This window comes from Chelonoidis abingdonii, chromosome 3 (assembly GCF_003597395.2).
Source record: "Chelonoidis abingdonii isolate Lonesome George chromosome 3, CheloAbing_2.0, whole genome shotgun sequence".
Taxonomy (NCBI): domain Eukaryota; kingdom Metazoa; phylum Chordata; order Testudines; family Testudinidae; genus Chelonoidis; species Chelonoidis abingdonii.
This window is the reverse complement of record NC_133771.1, coordinates 213,045,317-213,067,815: the sequence shown is the minus strand read 5'-3', so window position 1 is coordinate 213,067,815 and position 22,499 is coordinate 213,045,317. Positions and strand designations below refer to the sequence as shown.

At 40.4% G+C, this 22,499-nt stretch overlaps 1 protein-coding gene across 5 annotated transcripts in view; it reads left to right on the top strand.

The window, feature by feature from the left end:
* RALGAPA2 (Ral GTPase activating protein catalytic subunit alpha 2) overlaps window positions 1–22,499 on the top strand; it is a 327,987-nt gene that overhangs the window by 92,627 nt on the left and 212,861 nt on the right. For all 5 annotated transcript variants that reach the window (XM_075064508.1, XM_075064510.1, XM_075064509.1 and 2 more), the window contains 6 exons: window positions 794–961; window positions 2,289–2,426; window positions 5,843–5,991; window positions 8,441–8,552; window positions 12,551–12,788; window positions 14,856–15,020. In XM_075064508.1, the coding sequence (XP_074920609.1) occupies window positions 794–961; window positions 2,289–2,426; window positions 5,843–5,991; window positions 8,441–8,552; window positions 12,551–12,788; window positions 14,856–15,020 (970 nt within the window). The remainder of the gene's footprint in view (window positions 1–793; window positions 962–2,288; window positions 2,427–5,842; window positions 5,992–8,440; window positions 8,553–12,550; window positions 12,789–14,855; window positions 15,021–22,499) is intronic.

The following is a 22,499-nucleotide window of genomic DNA, read 5'->3' as shown; positions in this document are numbered from 1 at the left end:
ACTGCTCTCTATATAACATGTTTTGATGGTCCTCTGGTCCCATTTGAGCCTTACACTATTTGGGGGATTTCACCCTCTGAAGTCTTAATAGGATTGTCAGGTCCCATGACCCTACTTAGAAATGTTGTGAAAGGCTGACAGACCTAGTTAGAGCTGTTAGGAGCTGATAAGTCTCACAAATTTGGGATGCTGCCAGCTTAACCTCCCAAGGTTCTTGAATGGTGGACCTTGCAGAGAGGCTTCCACCTGCAGACCATAGAAAGTACGCAAAAATATGTTCATCTGTGACCTCAGAAAGTTTAGTAGGAAGCGACAGAATGCCACCTGTTCTTCACATCCTCCAGGTTATGCCCTTAGTGGCACCCCTTTGACAGCATTTGCCTTAACTGGGATTTTACATGTGACCCTGATAACATAACATAATCTGAAATCAGTGGGGTTGCACAGGTTGTGTATCTAAGGGCATAGTTTAGTTTACAGAACTTCTATCACTGATAATGATGAGCAAGATGGGAAAAGAACCCAAGTTGAGTTTGCAGAGAGACAGTGAAGAAAAATATCCTTTGACTTGCAGTCTGAGCACATGCAATAGGGAAGTCAGCTAAGCTCAATAATTAGCTTGACTAATCAATGATTTGTGAGATGTATTTTTAGGTTGATTTTTATATAGCTTGGTGATAATCATAGGTCTTGATCGTAGTGATTTAAAAGTAGATTTTAAACTATTTTCTTTTGGTCTGTGTAATTTGTAATATTCTGTGTATAGGTAAATTGAGTTAAATTTGAATTTTAGGCTTTTTTGTTGCCTTCCTCTGATATATCTGCAACACGGAAAGTGGTTAAGGTATATAGAAAGTGGATATTGCAAGACAAGCCTGTGTTCATGGAAGAACCAGATAAACAAGAAAATATTCAAGATAATGTGTCCAACTTGGAACATACAGAGACAGATTGCAAACATGTATGGTACCAATCATTACTTACTGTGTACAAGCTGAATGATGGATATTATTCTTATTTGTCTTCAATCCTTCTTCATAATTTTTTTTAATGATACATATTTGCTTATGCACCTTTTTTTATTTCTTTGGGTCCAGATTTTGAAATGTGCTGAGCACCCAGCTGCTCTCAACCATGGGTGATTCTGGGTGCTGAGCTGTTTTGAAATTCTGATCTTTAATCTTTCTTTTAACTATCTGTGTAAATACCATTTTGGATAGACTTAGTGGAACAAATAGTGTTACATTCTGCAATGTTGAATTGTTCAGTCTATTGGTTTAGTATTCCCTGTTGGCATGAATGTGTGTTCCTTTTGACAGAAATGTTTTAGCATGAGTATATATTAACACAATTAAAATTACAAATATTTGATTATCTAAATCCATCATAAAATCTTGATAAGGGCCCAGCTATATTTGCAGATATTCCATCAGTTTTATGATCTGGACTAAAACCCTGGATCCAGACACCCTGAACTTTGGGAAGTTCAGACTCAGATCTGAACTTTGTGGCTTGGATCCTCATATCTTAATATATTGAACCAGATGTATATGCCCTATTCTGAGGTGTGAAGTTATTTAAAAGGGTATTTCTGCACATTGGGGAACAAGAGTTAGAATATAAAAATACGTACAGTACCAGTCTTTGCTTAGGCTGTTTTATAGAAAGCTTAAAATTCAACTAATATCTTTTTTAATTTATAAAAAAAAAATTGGAAGGGAAATTTTACAGCTATGAATGGGTTATGAAAAGCATTATTAAATATGTTTAAGGTAATGTGGACTGCCCTTATACCCTATACAAATTAGAATTCTTTCCTGACTGCTGGCTGGGGAGCCTTGCCCACATGCTCAGGGTTTAGCTGATCGCCATATTTGGGGTCGGGAAGGAATTTTCCTCCAGGGCAGATTGACAGAGGCTCTGGAGGTTTTTTGCCTTCCCCTGCAGCATGGGGCATGGGTCACTTGCTGGTGGATTCTCTGCTTGAGGTCTTCAAACCACAATTTGAAGACTTCAATAATTCGGACATAGGTTAGGGGTTTTTATAGAAGTGGATGGGTAGGGTTCTGTGGCCTGCTTTGTGCAAGAGGTCAGACTAGATGATCATATTGGTCCCTTCTGACCTATGAGTCTATGAGATCTCTCAATAAGAATAACTATTAATGGTTATGCAAATGAGCACAGAACCTATGACTGTTTAAAAATATTATTTTTTAACTTTTATATGATCTATATAGGAATCCGTCTTTTATATCCTTGTATTACTAATATACTTGTGTTTTTGAAAGCTTACTTCTGGTCATTCTGGACATAAAAGATCTTCCAGTTGGGGAAGAACTTACTCCTTCTCTAATGCTGTTAGCAGAGGATGTATACTAGAAGATGAAGACAAGAACGTTAAGGCTGGTACTCAGGCTGCATTACAGGTATGGTGTATATAGAGAAAACATTAGGTTATCAATTTAAAAATAAATTTGTAATGATTCCATTAAATTGTTTGTGAAGTCAGCAGAAAGGACATTTTTACAAAGATAAATTAATACAAGGTTTCCAATTGCTGTACTAAATCTGCAAAGCAGTTTCCATTCTAAGCCAATTTTCACATGCTTGTAAGTTTCTGAAATATTCACCTAATCTTTGCTCAAAGATGCATGTTTCTGGGGTAAGTTTTTAAGTAAAATTCATGAGGTCATTTGGGCATTTATAGGGTTAAAAAAAGCTTACTCATTTGCACGTTCAGTCTTCTCAGCACTAGTAATAATGAGGACGAGTCAGCTGCTAAGCTCTAGCAAGTCTGTACTGAGCATGTGCAAACTGCAATTTTTCAAAGGCCTATAACTTGGCCAAATTTGAGCAAACTTTCACAAACATGGCAAAAGACTGATCCCTGACACACTGGCTCCTCCCTACCAAATTTCAAGTCCCTGGTCCAAAGCATAGCGATGTTAGAGTATTTCAAATGAAACGTTGCCAAATCTTTTAACATGGGCAAAATAATAAAAGTTTTACTAGCCTCATTCTCAAACTGGCTGAATCATTTTGTCTGAAAATTTCCAAAACTGTTCAGCCTGGCGAAGACACCTGACCTGAAAATTTTCAGCCCAGATGGTTAGAGGTTGGGTTTGTTTGTTTGTTTTATTTATTTATTTTATTACAAAGTCATTAACAATTGAAAACAAGATTTATAATGAGAAGTGCCAGGCAACCTTAATAGTAGGTGGTGCTCTCAGACCTGCCTACGATATTGGAATTCAGAGCTGAGAGATTATTTTAGAGGGTTCTGGTGATAAAATAAACAAAAAACATGAATTTATACTGAAAAGTGACAAAAGATGCTTTTGTGTAGCTTCATGTTTGTTATTGCTGCAGTAAATATGAAAGAAGCCTAGTTTCTTTTTTGTCAAGTTGACTTTCAGTTTTTGATGTTTCCTTAAATGTTGTTTAATTATTAAGTCAGAGATTATACGGAGTCGCTTTATAATTCTGAACCATGCGGACAAGTAAAAATTAGTCATGCTATTAATATTAAGAAATTGAAATGTGGTGTGTGTAAGTTTGCTTCCCCCAAAAATCCCACTCTTCAGAAAGTGTTGTTTTTATATTCGTCTCTCACTGTATTCCAAACAGCTGGACTCTCCACCCCAGCAGATAGGAAACACACATCATTACAGATTATTCAGAGGACGTGAACAGTAGAATTCCTGGTGATTTTAAGGATATTATCTAGTTTTTAGCATGATAAGCAGCATAGGACACAACTTTTCTGTAGCCCAAATAGTTGAGAGAGAGTTTTATTATTTTCTTTCTACAGCCTGAATTGTTTGGGGGCATGCAACTGCACTGTACTCACTTCAGCTGATCTGAGTCTCTCCCTTTTTGGTTTGCATATCTGACCAGATAACTGAAGTGACACAACTTTTATTAAGTTGTAGTGTTCAGTCACTTGTACATCTTAGGGATCATACAGGTAGGATCAGCAGAAGTAGTAGCTATGAACTGCAAACCTTATAATACCCATAGAAAGGAAGTAACTGTTGGTCAAAATATGAACTTTTTTTCTTATCTCTTTGCAGAAATACTTGATAGGGAAAGAATAAGTTCAGTCAGGCAGATTAATATTACTAGTATATATAAGTCAAGATGATCAGCCAAGAAACAAATATGTCAGAGGAAGGTCAAAGAGCTAGCTATCTAGAATTTTAGAGACAAATCTACTTGCAATTTCAACAATCAGGAGGTGACATTCTGAGCATGACAGCAAACTAACTAAGCAGGTAAAATTCACTCCAGTAGTAAAGCAGCTCAACAGAGAGTTTGTTCTTAGGTGTTGCAAAATGTAAGGGACACAAAAGAGACTGTGTCATGTAGGAGTAATGCGGTTTACCCCAGCTTTTAATCCAAACTAAAGATTTGAAGCCAGTGGAGCTATATTTTGTTTTTCAAGGGAAAACATAATTTGGTTTATGCAGTTTCTTTTTCACCTCCTTTCTCTTGAACTCCATGAAAAAAATGGCTAAATATACAGTAACTCTAATTACTTTGGGTTAGCCTTTGGGACTTTCTGGGGTCCCATTCTGTGTACCTAGCAATAAATGACCTGCTTAAATAGTCTGTGATCACAGACCTTTTCTGCTAATATGCTGTCATTCCAGTTTCAAAATTCTGTCTTTGATGGCTGTGTTTTGAGAAAATGATCCTAGTTAATGCCGTCCAACTTAAATTAAGGTCAGTGGGAGTCTTTTCATTAATCTTACAGATGTTGGATTGGACCCTAAAAGAGAACACTCAATTAAAGTGGTCAGAATGCATTTACATGCCAGAAACCACTATGTACCTTCTCTTGCTATGCAAAAATGGAGTTCTGTTTAATGTAAACAATAATTCCACTTTTTTTTTTTTTAAGCAGAGCTTGGATAAACTCCTTTTGTTTGTGTTCTCAAATGTCAGAAAGCAATTGTTAGAGGAGTTGAGCATTTTCATGGATTACCTTGTGAATAATTGGACTTCTCTCCTTTTTTTTTTTTTTTTTAAATTCATATTAACTGTATGTTCCTATCTTGCAGAACCAGACACCAGTTCTAGAGACATTAGAACACTAGACAGTTAAACAGTTTCTATACTTGTAGAGTTGGGAATTACTCAGAATTCTGTACATTTGCTGGTACTGAATGTAAATGATCAAAAATATCAGTGGCCATTTACAGCTAGAAAATGGGTTGGGAGGGGAAGAATACTCCCATGTGGGTAGAATGGAAAAGACAAAAATCTAAAAGATCAAGAAAGTTATATTTTTACTATCATAGTGATTATAACATGACTCTCTTCTTCTAAATGGTGTGGGAGAACTTAAAGAAAATAGTGTGTTAGATCAGTGGTTCTCAAACTAAGGCTGCTGCTTGTTCAGAGAAAGCCCCTGGCGGGCCGAGCCGGTTTGTTTACCTGCTGCGTCCGCAGGTTCAGCTGATCGCGGCTTCCACTGGCCGCTGTTCGCTGCTCCAGGCCAATGGGGGCTGCAGGAAGGGCGGCCAGCATGTCCCTCGCCCAGCGCTGCTTCCTGCAGCCCCCATTAGTCTGGAGCAGCGAACCACGGCCAGTGGGAGCCGCAATCGGCTGAACCTGCAGATGCGGCAGGTAAACAAACCCGCCCGGCCTGCTAGTGGCTTTCCTTGAACATGCGGCGGCGGCCCTAGTTTGAGAACCACTGTAATATAACATATCCTTTTTTAAGGAAAGATAAGGGTTTGGTTAGAAGAGGAAAAGGTGTTTGTTTTCAAAGTTAACCATTGGTCGTTTGATACTGTATAAACTTATTTTTTCCTAATTAAAATGTTTTGTTTTCAAGGTGTTTTTGACGAACTCTGCGAATGTTTTTTTATTGGAACCATGTGCTGAAGTCCCTGTTCTCCTGAAGGAACAAGTTGATGCTTGCAAAGCAGTTCTCAGTATTTTTAGGCACATGATAATGGAACTTTCAATGAATAAAAAGACATGGTAAGTTTTAAATGTATCTTAGAGAATTCAGGTTGAATAAATTAGTTAATAATATAACCTCTGCTAGAATTTTAAGACAGAATAATTGAAAAAAGGTGAGGAAATTTCCATAACATCTTAGTTTTTTAATGTTTCTTTGTATGCCTTTCTAAAAAATATAAGATTATACTTATTTTGTAAGATGATTCATGATTCCATTGGGGGGAGAAATTCCTAAAATTCTGAATGTAAGATTTTTGTTTAAAGTTTTTTTACTTATGTAACCTTCCGTTTTACTGTTCTTAGCTCAAACTTGATTCTTGTTCAAACTAAATTTTCAACTTTTAATACTACAGTTTATTCAAATCTTGAAATGCTTAGTATAGATAAGTTAAAAATTAATTTAAGAAAGCTTTTCTTACTATACACATTCTGTGGCTAGCTAGGGCTGCCAGATGCTTTATAATCACTAAATATGTGCAAATGTGTGCATGTTTGCATGGGTTTGCGCACACATGCACCTAACTATACATTTAATCAATCAGTGGAATTTAAAATCAACAAATGTTTGTCCTTCTAATGCTAATGGGACTAATTTTGTTTGTCAATATATGTAAAAGATTACACATGCAAAATTGGTAAAAGAACGTTACTAGAAGGTCACACAGTTTGTTGCTTATCTAGGCCAAGTGCATCCTTCCACTCCCCCTCCCCTCCAAAAGCTCCTGGTACGCCACCACCCTCCCATCTCACACTGTTTCTGGAACACCAAGCAACCCCTCCCTCATGTCAGGGTCTCAGTATGCCTCACATTACCCTCTCACCACATATCATGGTCTGAATGTATCTGACTTTCCCCATCCCCCAGTTCACACCACCACGTGAGGGGCTCTGTGCTCCCCAGGCTAGGGTCTCTGCCCTTTTCCCCCCTCTGTGTGTGCTACCATCCTGTCACCTCACCCTCATTCTTATTTCTTTTCTTTACAGTCTGGGAGAGAAATCTTTCAGGGTTTAAATCTATATTAGGAAGATGGGCAGAGCTAAAATGGGGGGTGCTGGAATGTGTTAATGGTTGTCATCAACTAGTTCCTTGATCTGTAGCCATGCATAAAGATGGTTGAAGCTGCTGGCTCTGCTAACCAGATGACAGGGGCTCCATGTTTGATGTGTCTCCATTTCCTCCTTTTGGCTTTTCCGATTTTCATCAAATTAATAGGGTTATACCCATCGATACCTAGAATATTCCCTTACATTTTGGAATTGATTGGACTCTGCATTCAAAAGTTATCGCATTACAGGCAGACAGATAGGAATGCCATTGAGTTGAGTGTAAGACTTTGACTCACTTAACCAGTTGCGAAATCAAGCACTCAAAAGTTAGGAAATGCCATATGTGCAACCTTAATTCTGCCCCTTCATGTATGTATGCTTTGCGTGATAGTCTCACCAGATTTCTTGTCCCAATCTACTCCTGTCCTTTCCCCCAGTTCAGTTTTTGTGTCTCAACATTTGACTCAGATTTCTACCTCCTCCATGTTGCCTGGATGCCAGCAGGGGGTCATTGAGAAGGAGGGTCTGGTCAGCACTAAGAGCTGTGAGAGGATGGAGTGTGCTCAGTCACTTTGTGGGGATGGTGCATCTTCAGAGATTTTGGCTGCAAACCCTAACAAGTCTACTGAGTATGTGGAAACTGATTAAAGTCCTATAACTTGGGCATATTTGGGCAGATTTTCATTGGGATAGTAAAATGTACATCTTTGACATGAAGGTTACCCCTGCCAAATTTCAAGATCCTACTCCAAAGCATGAGGATGGGAGAGCTGCTCGAGGAACAGGTCTCAATAATTTTGTAATGTCGTCAGAACAATATATTTTCCACAACCATTTCCCAAAAAAGTTTCCCTGAAGTTTGGCAAAGTTTTATAAGCAATTGAAAACAGAGTCTTATAATGGAAAGAGTCAGGCAACCTTAATTGCTGCTACCAGCTCCACTGATCTGTCACTCTGTAGTTTTTGTCACATTTTTGTCAGCTTATGGAAACATTTAGTTTCAATGCCTAGTAATGTCCTTAGTGTGTAATAGAGTTATCATCCTTCAGTACATTGAGTTCTCCCTGTGCTCACAGTGAACTGTGCCTTGGAAATATTTGGGGATAGTGATTTCATACTTTCTCGACTTTGACTTTGGGGACCAGGCTGTTACTTCCACTCCTGACTTGGCTTTCTCTAAAAATGAAAGTTTGGTTTTTTTTCTCTGCGAGGTGCTCCAAAAGTGATTATCCTCAACATAAGTCTCCACATACAGTTAAGGTTGTCTTCGAGGTACCTTACAAAATGTTTTTGAGTATTGTCATATTTTCAGTTTGTGAGACTTTATCAATGAATTAAGAGTGGTTTTCATATCTGGAAACTAAACAAGAAAGATTAATAAAACTTGTAATTGAAATGTGAGGTTTTATTTTGGTATCAGGGAACAGATGTTACAAATACTCCTGCGAATAACAGAAGGTGTCATGCAGAAGCCAAAGGATAACCAAGTAAAGGACATGTTTGCTCAAAGCTTGGCAGGATTACTTTTCAGGGTAAGTGCCTTTCTTTTTTATAAGAAAATGTAAAACTGAAACTGAGTGCTATTTTTGTTTTTAAAAGTGTTTTCAAAAGAATGGAAAGTAAATTTCAATGACTGTTTTATATCAGAAGTGGGTTTTTCATGATATAATTTTATGCCATTCAAAAAGGTATACTTTTATTTAAATATCGCACTGTATTACAAAAAATGCTATCTATATCCCATAAAATATTGACTCTTGTTAATAGTACAGTTTAGGGTGTCAGGTACTCTGTCCTTTGTAGAGTGTAGCCACTAGAGGAAGATTTGAGCAGGTCTGTCAGTCCATCCAGTATACTTGTATATTTTAGTAGGCAGACAGACCTGCAAATGTATGTTGTTGTTACAGGATCTGCTTTAGTTACTGTTGCAAGGTACAGGATGTACTCAATTTGCATTTCCCTTATGTTCACTGATCCGTTATTTACATGTGCTGGGTAGGTTTTCTGTTGTTTAGTCATCATGATAGTTTATTGCTTTCCATTTATTTTGCCCCCTTGTGGTCACACAATATTTATTTTCATATAAACTTAACTTGGATGCTTTAATAAAATAGCATATAAAGTGTACCATAGTCAAGACATGCCCCTTTTGTAGGACAGCTCTATCTTTGCAGGACTACTCTAATCATTGTCTCTAATATCTGAGCTTTTTGTAATTGTTTCCAAAAGGTAAATTAATATCTAGCAAGCCAAAATGCTGCATTATGCTAAACCAGAGAAAAATATTCGTAAGTCATCTAGTAAGTAGTTACATCCTAAGGTATAATAAATATCTGGGTCTGTGCACTGTGTATCTCAGAGTTTTTATGTTCATCCTGAGGTGGTGTGGAGGAGCTTTGCACTCGGTGCTTTTTGTCATGCTGATAATTCTCCATATCAATGAATTATTTCAGGTTTGATAAATAAAGCATGTTACGAATAAGTGTAGAATTTTTCAGCAAGTTCATATGAGTCATACAGGCAACCTAGGAGCTATACTCCAGTTTTCATAAATTTACTTCACCAGTAACCTTCGCAGTTATTCACTCAGTAAGATCCTTGGAAATTTTTGGATTGATGAAAAATTAAAACATGTACTGCATAATTTTCAGACAAAACAAACAAACAAAAAATCCCAACAGTACCACCCAAAATAATTAAAATGGATATAAGGTGGAGAATGTGTGTCAGTAATTTACAAGTAAAAACATTACAAGGATGTTGTAATTAACCCAAAACGAAGCATGTATAAACCCAGGAAATTCAAAATTGTTACACTTAATAAAAATTTAAATACATTAAGGTGAAAAATGAGTTAAGTCACCTAAACACCCTTAACTCTACCATATTGTGACCCTAAGCAATAACCATAATGATGAGGAATAAGTCATTTTAGCGTTCTTTGGCTCAGGCTGCGTAGATGAAACAGATTTTTAAAGATGTTTTTATTTTCCTGTCCCTTGTGACATCATTGTAGGACAGAGTTAATTTTGTTTGGGTGCCTTACCTGTGTATCTTTATAAACTGTTGTGTATTACATGTCAAAAGTTAGTCGAGATTACAGTCTGTCACCTCAGTGTGAATAGGACAACTTTGTCTTATGTATAAATTGGTCTATCTGGACTCCTAAATTGATGGATATATAATGTATTTCTGATTCTAATGATTTCAGGTTTAGAGAATTCTCTGGTATTAGTCATATTATTTAAAGTGTTTAGACACCAAATTGGTCTATGTATATTCCTGGATTTACAAGTGAATTGAATGACCTATTCCTTCCTAAAATGATGTTGAAATTCCACCGTCAAAGTAGTAAGCTTAACATTCTTTTTAAAAATAGTCTTATAGGAGATTGATAACAACATTCCCCCTACCAATTATGTTTATTTTCTTTTTAGTAAGAAATTTTCCTATAGTTTATGAAAGTAGTCAGAAATAACATAAAAAACTAAAGTACACCTCTGCGCCAATATAACGCTGTCCTCAGGAGCCAAAAAATCTCACTGTGTTATAGGTGAAACTCTGTTATATCGAACTTGCTTTGATCTGCCGGAGTGCGCATAACAGAACTCACGCAAAATAGATTGGTTTTCTTCTTTTTGATGACACAGAAACATTGCTCAAGACAAAATATAAAAATTAATGTAACCTTTTATCTTCTTTTAATCAGCATCCTCAGCTTTGAAAAGTTGGATCTCTAGCACCATCTCCTGGCTATTATATTTTCATTTTCTGCATAGACTGTGCTTTTCCATGATAATTTCGTTCCAAACTATACTTTCCACAAGCTGGTTAAATTAATATCTGCAATAAAGGAAGGGTTGCTAATTATTAACTGCTGTCACAGTAGAACCACATCTAAAAAACAGTACCGTTGTATAAATGTCAGTTTCATATAACTTTGCATTTAATTTCTAATGTAAATGTAATTTATAGCATTGTTTTTAAATGACTGTATTTTTTAAAAAGTTCCATATTGGAGTTAAAGGTTGCCAGGGCCATACTAGCATATCCAGCCTTTAATTGTTTACGTTGTAATTAGATTTCTTAAATGGAATAATTTACTTGAAATCTTAAATAATTATTCGTCTTTTCTTCTTTGAGTGACTGTGCATGTGTATTCCACTTCTGGTATGCATGCTCCCAAAATTCTTTTGGCTAAAAGTGTCCATTGAGGCCAGCTCTGTGCCCTGAGTGCCATCGTATCTCCCCCTTCCATCGGAAGGCGTAAAGGGCAAAGCAGGCTAAAACAAAGTCCCAGCGGCTCAAAACTTGTCCTTCCTGTGATGCAGCTATTCCACTTAAGGCACATGCCCGATAAATGCTTCAATCTGTCATTCCTTCTTCAGGAGGACACAAAAGATGGGAACGCTCTGAGAGCCTCCTCAGAACCAGAGAAAACATGCCAAACAGGGCTGAACAGGTTTCCACAGTTAGTGCTCCTGGAAGTAGCAGCTCAGATCCAAGACCCCAAGGCTCAGAGTTCATCAAAAAGTTCAGACCCTTCAACAGTCAGAGCAGTAGGGAAGCTAAGTCCTCCTCCACTCAGTTATCTGAAAGGGGTGGGAATGAATGTTATTTCCACAGTGAGTGCAGGCCTAGGTTACCCTTAGAGGAACCTATTAAAATGGGCCATAAATCTCCTCACTACTCAGCCAAAAGGTCCAAGTTGAGTCCCTCTATCACCTTGGCAAAACCCCATCACCGAGCACACTTGGTAGCCTCTGAGGCAATGTTCTGCACTTCACTGATCCCAATCTCTTGGTACTGACATCACCTCACACAGTGCTGATGACGTGGTCCTCAGCTCCAGTGCCGACCCCATTGATTCTCCCAGCATCAACATTCCTGGCGCCGACGTTATTTTCAGGACTAAGTAATCTTGCGGTGATTGCTCAATCTGAGTTACTATTACTGTCCTCAGCTCTTAGTGCCCTGTATCATTACTGTTACAGTATCAGCCAGCTCTTCAGCTCTGTTGGTGGGGAAAGAAAGACGTGGCCATCTTCTTTCCTGTAGAAGCAGGGGAAGGAAGGCAGAATCAAATGAAAGAGAGGAGCTACTCCTTCCCATTTCTACATTCCATGGACCAAAGTCCTGACCTTCCCCCTCTCCCACACAGAATTAAGCCTTGATGTGCTTCTGAAATAAGGGGGCATTATTACTGCAGAATTTTCTCTTTTCACAGAGGATCCTATTTTAGAGTTCTTTTCTTGTTAGCTGCTAAACTCATTTAATTCCCATGAAACCATGTTTTCTGTTTGTAGTTCTTCATCATTTTTCAGTAACAGCCTCAGGAATGGCAACTTCTGAAAGTAAAGAATAACAGAAGGAAAGAAAGAAGACTCATGTTAGTGACTGGAAATTAAAAATGTGATGATAAGCTGTTACAAAAGTCTAAATTATCTTGGTTTTTGGACACGCATTTCCAAATATTTAATTCTGTACTTTTTAGAAATGTACAAAATGTCATTGCTTTCTTATTTCCCAGACTCTTATTGTGGCTTGGATCCGAGCAAATCTGAGTGTTTACATTTCTCGAGAACTCTGGGATGAGCTGCTCAGCATACTGTCTTCCCTTACTGACTGGGAGGAGCTGATAACTGAATGGGCCAAAATCATGGATTCTCTAACGGCGGTGTTAGCAAGAATCGTGTATGGAGTTGAAATGACAAACTTACCACTGGATAAACTAAGTGAGCAAAAGGAAAAAAAACAAAGAGGCAAAGGTAGAGTCTCTCTTCTTTCGTGTATTTTATGTTAAATAAGTTAAGATACTCAAACTTAGTTGGACTATATTAGATTTTCAAATGTAACTTAAACATTATGATTCATTACACATTGTAAAGATTCATTTGAAAAAATGCACTCCATTTTACTTTACTTAGTATTATTACCCCAAAATATAGAGCATCTGCGTTAGTAAGATACTTATACTGATCTGTTTTTATAAAAACTTTTTCAGAAATGTGGATGGGTGTTTAGGGGCTTAACAGCTATCTCTGCTGCAGTAGTAGGAATGGAGCATGGCTGCTTGTGCTGAAATCTGTGCATAGCCACCGACACTAGAAATCCTTTTCAATATAATTTTATTTTATTTTAATAAACCTGTTTAAGCAAGAGTCTGAGGGCCAGTGGAGGATTTTGTGTGCAGTCTTGTGGATCTTAGCACCGCTTTCATAGCAATTTATAATAATTAACTAATTGAACCATCTTAGTGAACGTGGATAGAGCTCTGTGAGGTAGATAAATGTAATTCCCATTTTATAGGTGGGAAAATTAAGGCAAAAAGACCCAAGGTGAGACCCTTTCCCTGCATCAACCCTCTTACATTGGGTAAAAGGGCCAGAGCAGCATAGAGGGCCTTATAGGCCTATAACTGGCCAGGGGACTATTGACTGGGCACAGGCACTATGGAAGACAGCCTTAGGGCTGTCCTGAATAACTTCCTCACAAACCAGGGGTCAGGGCTGACATCAGGAGGAGCATGTTTTATGGAGGCAGGAATAGTGGTGCTGCAGTGATGAAGCCCATAGGGTAATCTTAGGTAGACCCCTAGGGTTGTCTAAGTTACACCAGAGGCCTCTCTAGCTCCTGAAGCAACTCATGATCAGGAGAGTGCAAAGGTGACTTAGTCATCTTAGCAGCTCCTCCCTCTGGGCTGCAAGGTATTTTTTGTGTCTTAGAGGTACAGCACAGAATTTCATCCCTAAGATTTGCCCAAGACAGTATAAAGAGTTAATATTAGAACCAGGATTAAAACACAGGAATCCCTTACTCTCACTTCTGTGTTCAGTCTGCTTTACTAGTTGCTTCTCCTAACTCTACTGAAATGTCACCAGGTGTGGGCAGAGGCCTCACTGGTAGCTCAGCAGAAGAGCCAGTTCAACTGCAGGCAGTTAGGGAGAATCTTGCATTGATCTTACACTCTTAATGACACTACTGCCCACCCCTTACCTCAAGCCATTATTTGTTCTGGGGTCTCCCTCAAAAATCAGAGGTCCAATTTCACAACTCCCAAAGGCCAGCCCTGGGTGATGACCATGAATAATCTGAGATTCAGAAAAAGTAACTAACAAGCTTTTAGGTCTAAGTGATGATTTTACAGTTTTCTCTGCCATCTCCATAAAAGGAATAGGCTTTAGAAGCATATAGACCAAGATTACTAAAAAATGGATGTCTAAAGTTAGACCTCTAAATAAGTGGCCTGATTTTCAAAAATGCCAAGCAACCACTGAAATCAGTAGGAGGTACAGGTCTTCAACTTTAGCATCCTTATTTTTAAATTTGGTCATAGGTTAATTTTAACACTTACCTGAAAATTAGGGAATTGGATAAGGGGAGCAAGGTGGACTGTTAATGCCAGCGACTTAATTCTTGAATTGAAATTAAGGAACACTCAATACAATGCAGTGTTATTGTAGAAATCTATTTTGACTCTTGATTAAGTCCTGACACTTTGAGTTCTGGCCAAGTGACAAATTACTGTACATGAGCCATTAAATGGATTAATTTTCAACTTTCAGTACATCATTGTATGCTGATGACACTATCTATAACTGTTATTTGAGAAAATGAATAGAAAGAAGAAACAATGGGAGGATTTGTGGTACAACTGCTCCACAGTTGACATCTCTTAAATTATTTTGAATAATATTTTTTGACAAAAATAATAGGTTTACAACTTGTCCCATTTTAGTTCCTTTTTGTAGAAACACTTAACTCTATGCAGTAAGCATAGTATTAATTGTAAATGTTCTAGACTGGATGTTGCTTTTGCTTTCTTTATCTCAAAGGTGGCATCTCAGATCCTCAAAAGGCAACTACAGTGGGACGATCATTTTCATTAAGTTGGAGAAGTCATCCTGAAGTTGTGGAACCAATGAGATTCAGGAGTGCTACTACCTCTGGAGCACCAGGAGTTGAGAAAGCAAGAAACATAGTCCGACAAAGAGCAACAGGTTAGGCACTGGCTGCTTTAACATCTTAATTATAAATTGAAAGATCAACATTTATAAAACTGAAATTATTTTAAAAGCTCCTCTCGTGACTTTTAATTAGGAATAAATGTTTGCAAATTTGTCTCTTAATCTTTTTTTTCACTTTTCTTATGCCTAGAAAGAGACATCAATTTTATTTACTTTAGGAATCCTTTTAGTCAAACATACTATCATTATATAAAATAGGAAAGATATTTATTGATTACTGAGGTAGGACACAATGATTTAATATTTTGTTGAGTATTTTTTTTAAACGGGCTAGATGATTGGCTAAATATTATGAACTGTATAGATATACTATACTTATGTATGTGTTCAAGCTGGGACTTTTTAGCAAGCATAACTACCTTTCAGACATTTAGAGTAACTTTTTATAAAAGCAATAACTCATGTCTTCACAGGCCACTGTTCCCAGGATAAGTCAGCATTCACTAGTGAAGCAAGACACTTAGGTTTCATTCCTTAAAACTTTGCTCAGACTTTCAAGCATTCAAGTACTTGTACAAATACCCAGATTATCATGTCCTGCTGATGTTTACATATAATCTGTGCAAAATAATCTGTTAGTGTAGTATTAAAATAATTTTAAAGCCAGAAAATACAATATGTGTTCACAATGATCTTTCTCTCCGACCTTGCTGCTTGTAGTAGATCTGAATTGTAAAACACCTTTGAATTTTTTTGATGAATGATTGTGTATGAAAATATTTTAGTGTGTTCATTATGAATAGGTTCTTTTATGTACGTACTAAATTCTGGACTACATGACTTAGAGTTTGGTAAACATTAAATGGAGGTGTAGAAATACTTCAAAGTTTCATTAAACAGTTATAGTACCTGTAAATTAAGCAAGTAAATTGAGAGGTTTACGGACTACAAGGAAATATATAATACCTACTATTATTGGGGAATTCTCTTACTACAATCAGTTAAAAAGCACTGCAAAACTAAGCCATTTTCCACAAAATAGTGTGTTTGTATAACTGTAAAAGTATCAAACAGTTAATAAATAGTTATGGAATAGTCTATCATTTTTACAACCTAAGAGGTTTTTCTTATTTTAATAATTCTAAAATGTCAGCTTTTCTTGAAAATATTTTTAAAATGATCATCATTATCTAATAAAGCTAACCAGGATAAGAATTCTTTGTATTTAGGCGTACTTAACATCCATACCTATATCCCTTTGTATATTTTAGTACATCTTACACTTCCTTAATATAGAGACCTTTTTAAAATTTGTTTTGTGATTTCTCTAAAGTGAAATATACATCTGTAGCACCATGCATAATGGCAAGTTTTCAAAAATGGGTACCCAAATTAAGCTCTTAAATCCATTTTAGGTGCCTGAATAAGTTACCTGATTTTCAACAGTGCCGAGTTCCCAGCACTTTTGAAAATAAGGCCAAGTAAATATGTATGGTAGATCAATACGTATATACTGTGGCTCGGTGTTCTCCCGTTTGTTTCTTCTGTAAAGAAAGAGAAAATGATAAAAATAAGAGGAAAGTGAGGGCAGGTCAGGGAGTGAGGATGATGGAAGAGTCTCCCTAAGTCCTCAGATGCGGAAGAGAATACAGGGTTTTCAAACACTCCAGATAGTAGATTGTCTTTTCTCTGATTTGATGGTCACAAGTACCACTCATTCCAGTTTAATGGGCCATCAAGGAGCAGCCACAGCAGATGTTCATTACTGCTTTTGAGTAAGGGATATTCCACTTCACAGCTTCTCTCCTCATTCATAACAAATGGGTATCTTATTGTTGAATTTGGAGACAGTCCAGTATTGTTGCTGGAGGCTCCAGGACCAGGGCTGGCTCTAACTTTTTTGCCACCCCAAGCAAAAAAGAAGAACGCCTCCCCGCCATAACACCCCCCCCCTGCAAGTGCTACCCCATCCCCCCACGAGCACCTCCCCACCATAACGCCCCCTGGAGTGCCACGCCGCCAAAGCCCCCTGCCCCCTCCGAGCGCCGCCCGGCTGAAACAAACAACAAAAAAACCCTCCAGTGCCGCCTGGCCGAACCAAAAAAGAAAAAAGAAAAAACAAGCGCCACCCCGTCTCAAGGTGCTGCCCCAAACACGTGCTTGGTCAGCTGGTGCCTAGAGCCTGCCCTGTCCGGGACTAGGCCCTGCCCTCCAGGTCAGATCACCAGAAATTCATTCTCTCATAATAGAAACAAGTTGGTGGTTCAATTTCTTCTAACCACTTTGTTATAATTTCAATTTCCTCTTCAACTAGTGTTCCTATTAATGCTCCATTCCAGGTGCACCTGCACCAATCTCAAGCTTGATTGGTGATTTCTAGCTAGTTGTGCCTGTTTATCCTGTGATGTGCCCTATGCCTCCTTATGGTAGACTCTGAGGTTGTAGAGGAGTGTGTGGAAGAACAACCATCAGTTCGTTCTCTACAGCCTTGGCCTGAGACCCAGCACTAATGTGTTTGCCTAGAGCATACTTGGCCTTTCTCTTTACTTTTTCTATTAAAGTTAGTTTAGTGGTGGTGTTAGTATATTTAGTTTAGGTGAGAGGACTGTTTTTTCTCTCCCTCAGGGAGATTTGTCTTCTCTGAGGGGATGTGCCTGGTTTGCCAGGCTTCAAATCTTGTCTCACCTTTTGGGAGGCTATGCCAGTGAGCAACAGAGACTCCAAGTGGCTCCATTGTCTGGAAGAGTCCCATATCTCCCAGAAGTGCTCCTTTTGTTTAGTCCTTAAATCCAGGGCTAGGAAGATCAGGGAGATAAGGCTCAGACTTGTTGGCAATGGAACGTTTCCTGCAATCGCCCTCTGAGCCAGATCAAGAGACCATATCCAGATTTCAGCAGCTTACTTTACAGGCATCCATAACTACAAATGGGAGCTGGACCCGGAGGTCCTCCAGGACATATTCCAAAGATGGGGACAGCCAGAGATTGATCTTTATGCCAACTTCGAGAACAGGAAGTATTCTGCCTTCTGTTTAAGGGGAGGTCTGGGTCCTTACTCCCTGGGAGACACCCTCTTTGTTCCGTGGAAGAGGAGTCTGTTCTATGCCTTTTCTCTGATGCCCTTAATTCCAAGATTGGTGAACAGGATCAGGCAGGTCAAGTCCAGAATTATTTTCATAGTACCTGCCTGACTGAGACAACCTTGGTACCATTACCTGCTTTAGCTCCGAGTACAACCACTGATCAAGCTCCCAACAGTTCCCCATCTCCTGTCTCAGGGTGTGGGTCACGCGATTCACTTCAACCTGGTGGTTCTACGTCTCGGAGCCTGACTCCTGAAGTTTCTCATAAGTAGAGGTTTCCTGCTCCAGAGAAGTGCAGCAGCTGTTGTTACACAGCAGAATGACATGTACCTTCATTGCTTACCTGCAGAAATGGAAGAGATTCGTTCACTGGTGTGGTTGCTACCTCTGGTCTGAGTTGGTTCCCCTTTCCTTCATCATGGATTACTTGCTGGATCTGAAGACATCCAGATTATTCATCAGCTCAGTCAAGGTTCACCCGACTGCCGTATCAGCCTTCCATCCCCCAATGGAGGGATTCTCCATTTTTGGTCACCGGGTATCATCCAGATTTATTAAGGGTCTGCATGATCTCTTTCCCCACAATAGAGATATGTAGAGTTGCTACCTGATCTTCAATCCATATGTTTTCAGAGCGTTACATCACACTCCATGCCATCAAATATGATGTGGCACTCTGCTCTGTGGTACTATTTTCAATTCTAGGTCCCGTTCCAAAGGCAAACCCCCCTCCCCCCCCGCCCCCTTCTCCTCCTTCTGGGGATATTGCTCAGAAGTCTCAGAGCCACTACTGAAAGAAGAAAGGAAATGTTACTCAACCTGTGCAGTAACTGTAGTTCTTTGAGGTGTGTGGGTTCTTCATTACTGCCCTCCTTTCTCTCTGCTTCAGTCATTCTTTAGATGATGACAGAGTAGAAAAAGAACTGAGTGTAGTTCACCCATGCACCCCATATGAGCCTGGTGTCTGCCACGAGGAGGGACAGCGTGAGAGTGTGTGCTGAACAGGGCTGCTAGCTAGAAATCTCCAACTGGGGAGCTCAAGAGGCACATGCACACCTAGAGTGCAGTGCACACAGAGGGACACATCTTGAAGAAATCCAGTTACTGCACAGGTGAGTAACATTTCCTTTTATTCATTTGTGTGACTTCATTTCAGCTTCTAATTGTGCTCTTCCTCTCCTCAGCTGAGGAGTCACTGGAGCATTGAGGCTGTAATCTTTTGATTCTATCAAAATCTGCACCTCCCCAAATCATTGAGCAAAGTTCAAGAGGTTCAGCTTTTCAGGAAAAAGACTGCTTTAGCCAAATGCAAGTTATTGGGCTCGATAAAAGGGTAACTAGGTGAAAATTAATGGCCTGTGATCAGTGATGAGCTGCCAAAATATTAATAACAGGTTCCCTCCTCCTCACCCCGTGAGGGGTTCGTGCCCCCCGCAGGGGGTCGTGCCCCATCCAACCCCCATGTTCTTTGATGCCGGTCCCGGGACCCCGACCCATCCACCCCCCTTCCCTATCCCCTGACTGCCCCCTGCTGCCCCATCCAACCCCTCCTCTCATTCCTGATGGCCCCCTGGTACCGCTGCCCCATCCAACCACCCCTTCTCTCTGTCCCTGAATGCCCCCCACCACCTCATCCAACCCCTGCTCCTTCCTGACTGCCCCCCCCGGGACCCTTGCCCCCGTTCAATCCTGCTGTTCCATGCCCTCTGACCGCCCTGACCCCTATCCACCCCACCACCACCCACCGAACTCCCCTGCCCTCTTCCAACACCCCCTCCCTGCTGCCTGCCCCCTTACCACACTGCCTGGGGCTGGGGCTGGGGCTGGGTCCGCTCGGCTGGGAGCGGGACCAGCGCCGCAGGGCCCGAGACTCCCCGGGCCAGGCCGGGTCCGCTGGACCAGGACCAGGAGGCGCGGGGCCTGAGACTCGCTGAGCCGGGGCCAGGAGCCGCGCCGTGGGGCCCAAGACTCCCCGCCCTGGGCCGGGGCTGCTCGGCTGGGACCGGTGCTGCGGGGCCAGAGCCACTGGGGCCAGACGGGGTGCTTGGCTGGGACCAGGCTGGGGAGCTCGGCCAGGGCCAAGGGGAGCCGGACAGGACCGTGCTGCGCCTCCCTGGAGCCCTCCTCCTGCCGTCCAGTCCCAGATTACCTGCCTGCTGCTGGTTTCAGGCTTCCCATAAACATCTGATTCGCAGGAAGCAGGAGAGGGGGAGGAGGAGGGCGGAGCATTCAGGGGAAGAGGGGGATGTGAACTGGAGGCGGGGTGGACAGCTGCCTGCGCTTTTGTTAAATTTAAAAGCTTTTTTAGAACAGGTTGTCCTGGAACAACCGGTTCTAAAAGGGCTTCTAAATTTAACAACCAGTTCCTGCGAACTGGCTCCAGCTCACCAATGCCTGTGATACACAGGAGGTCAGACTAGATGATCTAATGGTCCCTTCTGGCATTAAACTCCGAGACACTGTCAGTGAAAACACCCCACGACACTCCCAGGAGTGGAAGCCAGTTAATGATTTGCAGGTAACTCAATAATAAAAATTTAAAAAAACCTTTGCCTTCAAGAATGGTAGGTAGTGTATAGGGTAAGGAAAGACTATTTGATGGCAACCAAGTGGTTTGTTTTCTAAGGGTATGAATCTTGCTTTGAGTGTGAGATTGCTGAAGTTCACATTCTGACTGAATTCTTGTAGCCATGTGCAAAATATTTTTTCTTGGCTAACCATACTGCAGTTTTATAAGGGGGAAAATGTGGTGGAATTGTACCCCTGGATTCACACCTGCACCTGATGTACCTGTTGCCTTGTGAGGTGTCTTTTGAACATTCATAACTTGCTGATCAGTAATATCATGGTAAAATGCATGTAGCAACATTATATGTAAATTTATTAACATAATCTGAAATCATGGCTGAAGTGCATTTCCCAGATAAGTCTCAGGAGTGGCTAAAACAGTTTCTCAAAGACAAAAGGCAAGCTGGTGCCCCATCCAGGTGTCAACAAAGCTGATGGCCACCACCTATCAAATGGCAGTTCTTTGGCAAGGAAGGGGACAGGGACAAAGATCTTCATCTCAGCAAAGAAACAGCATGAGGTCTCCTTACTCCACCAGATTCAGTGTCTCTTGGCTCTCAGCTGGAAATGCTTTTCAAAGAGGGACTGACACTATAAAAAGAAGGGGTAAACACCCCAAGCCACCTCTCCCTCCCTCCCTTTCCACCTCACTCTTTGCACCTTAGAAGACAAAAGAAGCAGCTGTTGGATTATGGGGGTGCAGTCCTGACCTGAAATATTTAGTCAGTAATGCTGTTGGAGACATGTGGTGAGCAACTTTGTTTTAAATCTAATATAGTTTAAGTTAGGCACTGGAAAGCATTTTATCTTTATTTTTCTTGTGACCATTTCTGACTCTTATCTCGCATTACTTGTACTCAGTTAGTAAATTTGTTTTGCTGTTTTATCAAGTTAATGTGACTGGGTAACTCCATGTAAGGTCCCTTAAAGGAATAATGGACTTAATATATTTGAACTATCCAGGAGTGGGCTGGAGGTTAATGCTGCAGTGCATTATAATGGGCAGTTGGAAGTTGAAGCCTCAATTGCCAAAACTTTAAACAAAATCATTAGTATAATTTTCTACTGTTCAGCCGCGCTGTAGGTTAGTTGCAAGAGCTTCATGGAGTTGGGGGAGTGTTTCTGTATGCATAGATACAGTTGTGGAGGAGGAGGGATAGTTCTGAATGTCACCACAGCATTAGGTCCAACTCCGTGGGTGCTCCGGGTTGGAGCACCCACAGGAAAAAAGTAGTGGGTGCTCACCACCCACCAGTGGCCCCGCTCATATCTCCTCCTCTCCTCCCCAGCACCTCCTGCCCACCATGATCAGCTGTTCGGTGGCACGCTGGGGGGAGGTAGGGTATGAGGGCGGGCACGCTCGGAGGAAGGGCCAGAACAGAGGCGGAGTGGGAAGAAGGTGAGGTGGAGCTTTGAGAGAAAGGGTGGAGGAGGCAGACCTGAGGTGGATCTGGATGGCAAGCAACCCCCCAAAATTGATAAGAGTCTGTGCCTCTGCACCACGGCTATCAGACAAGGAAAATTCTCCTGGAATTGAATGATTTTCTAACCCAGCAGACCCAGTAAGGAGTGCTGGCATAAGATTGAGATTCTGTACTGAAGGTGTTCTGTGGGCAGTTTAATGTTTTTGTAATTTATGGCAGGGCAGCTGGAGCCTTGAATGGATGCCCCTTTTAATTTTGTATATAAATTTAAATAAAATCAAAGCAGGACAGACTTTGTACAAATGAACATAAGAACGGCCGTACCGGGTCAGACCAAAGGTCCATTTAGCCCAGTATCTGTCTACCGACATGGCCAATGCCAGGTGCCCCAGAGGGAGTGAAGCTAACAGGCAATGATCTCTCTCCTGCCATCCTTCT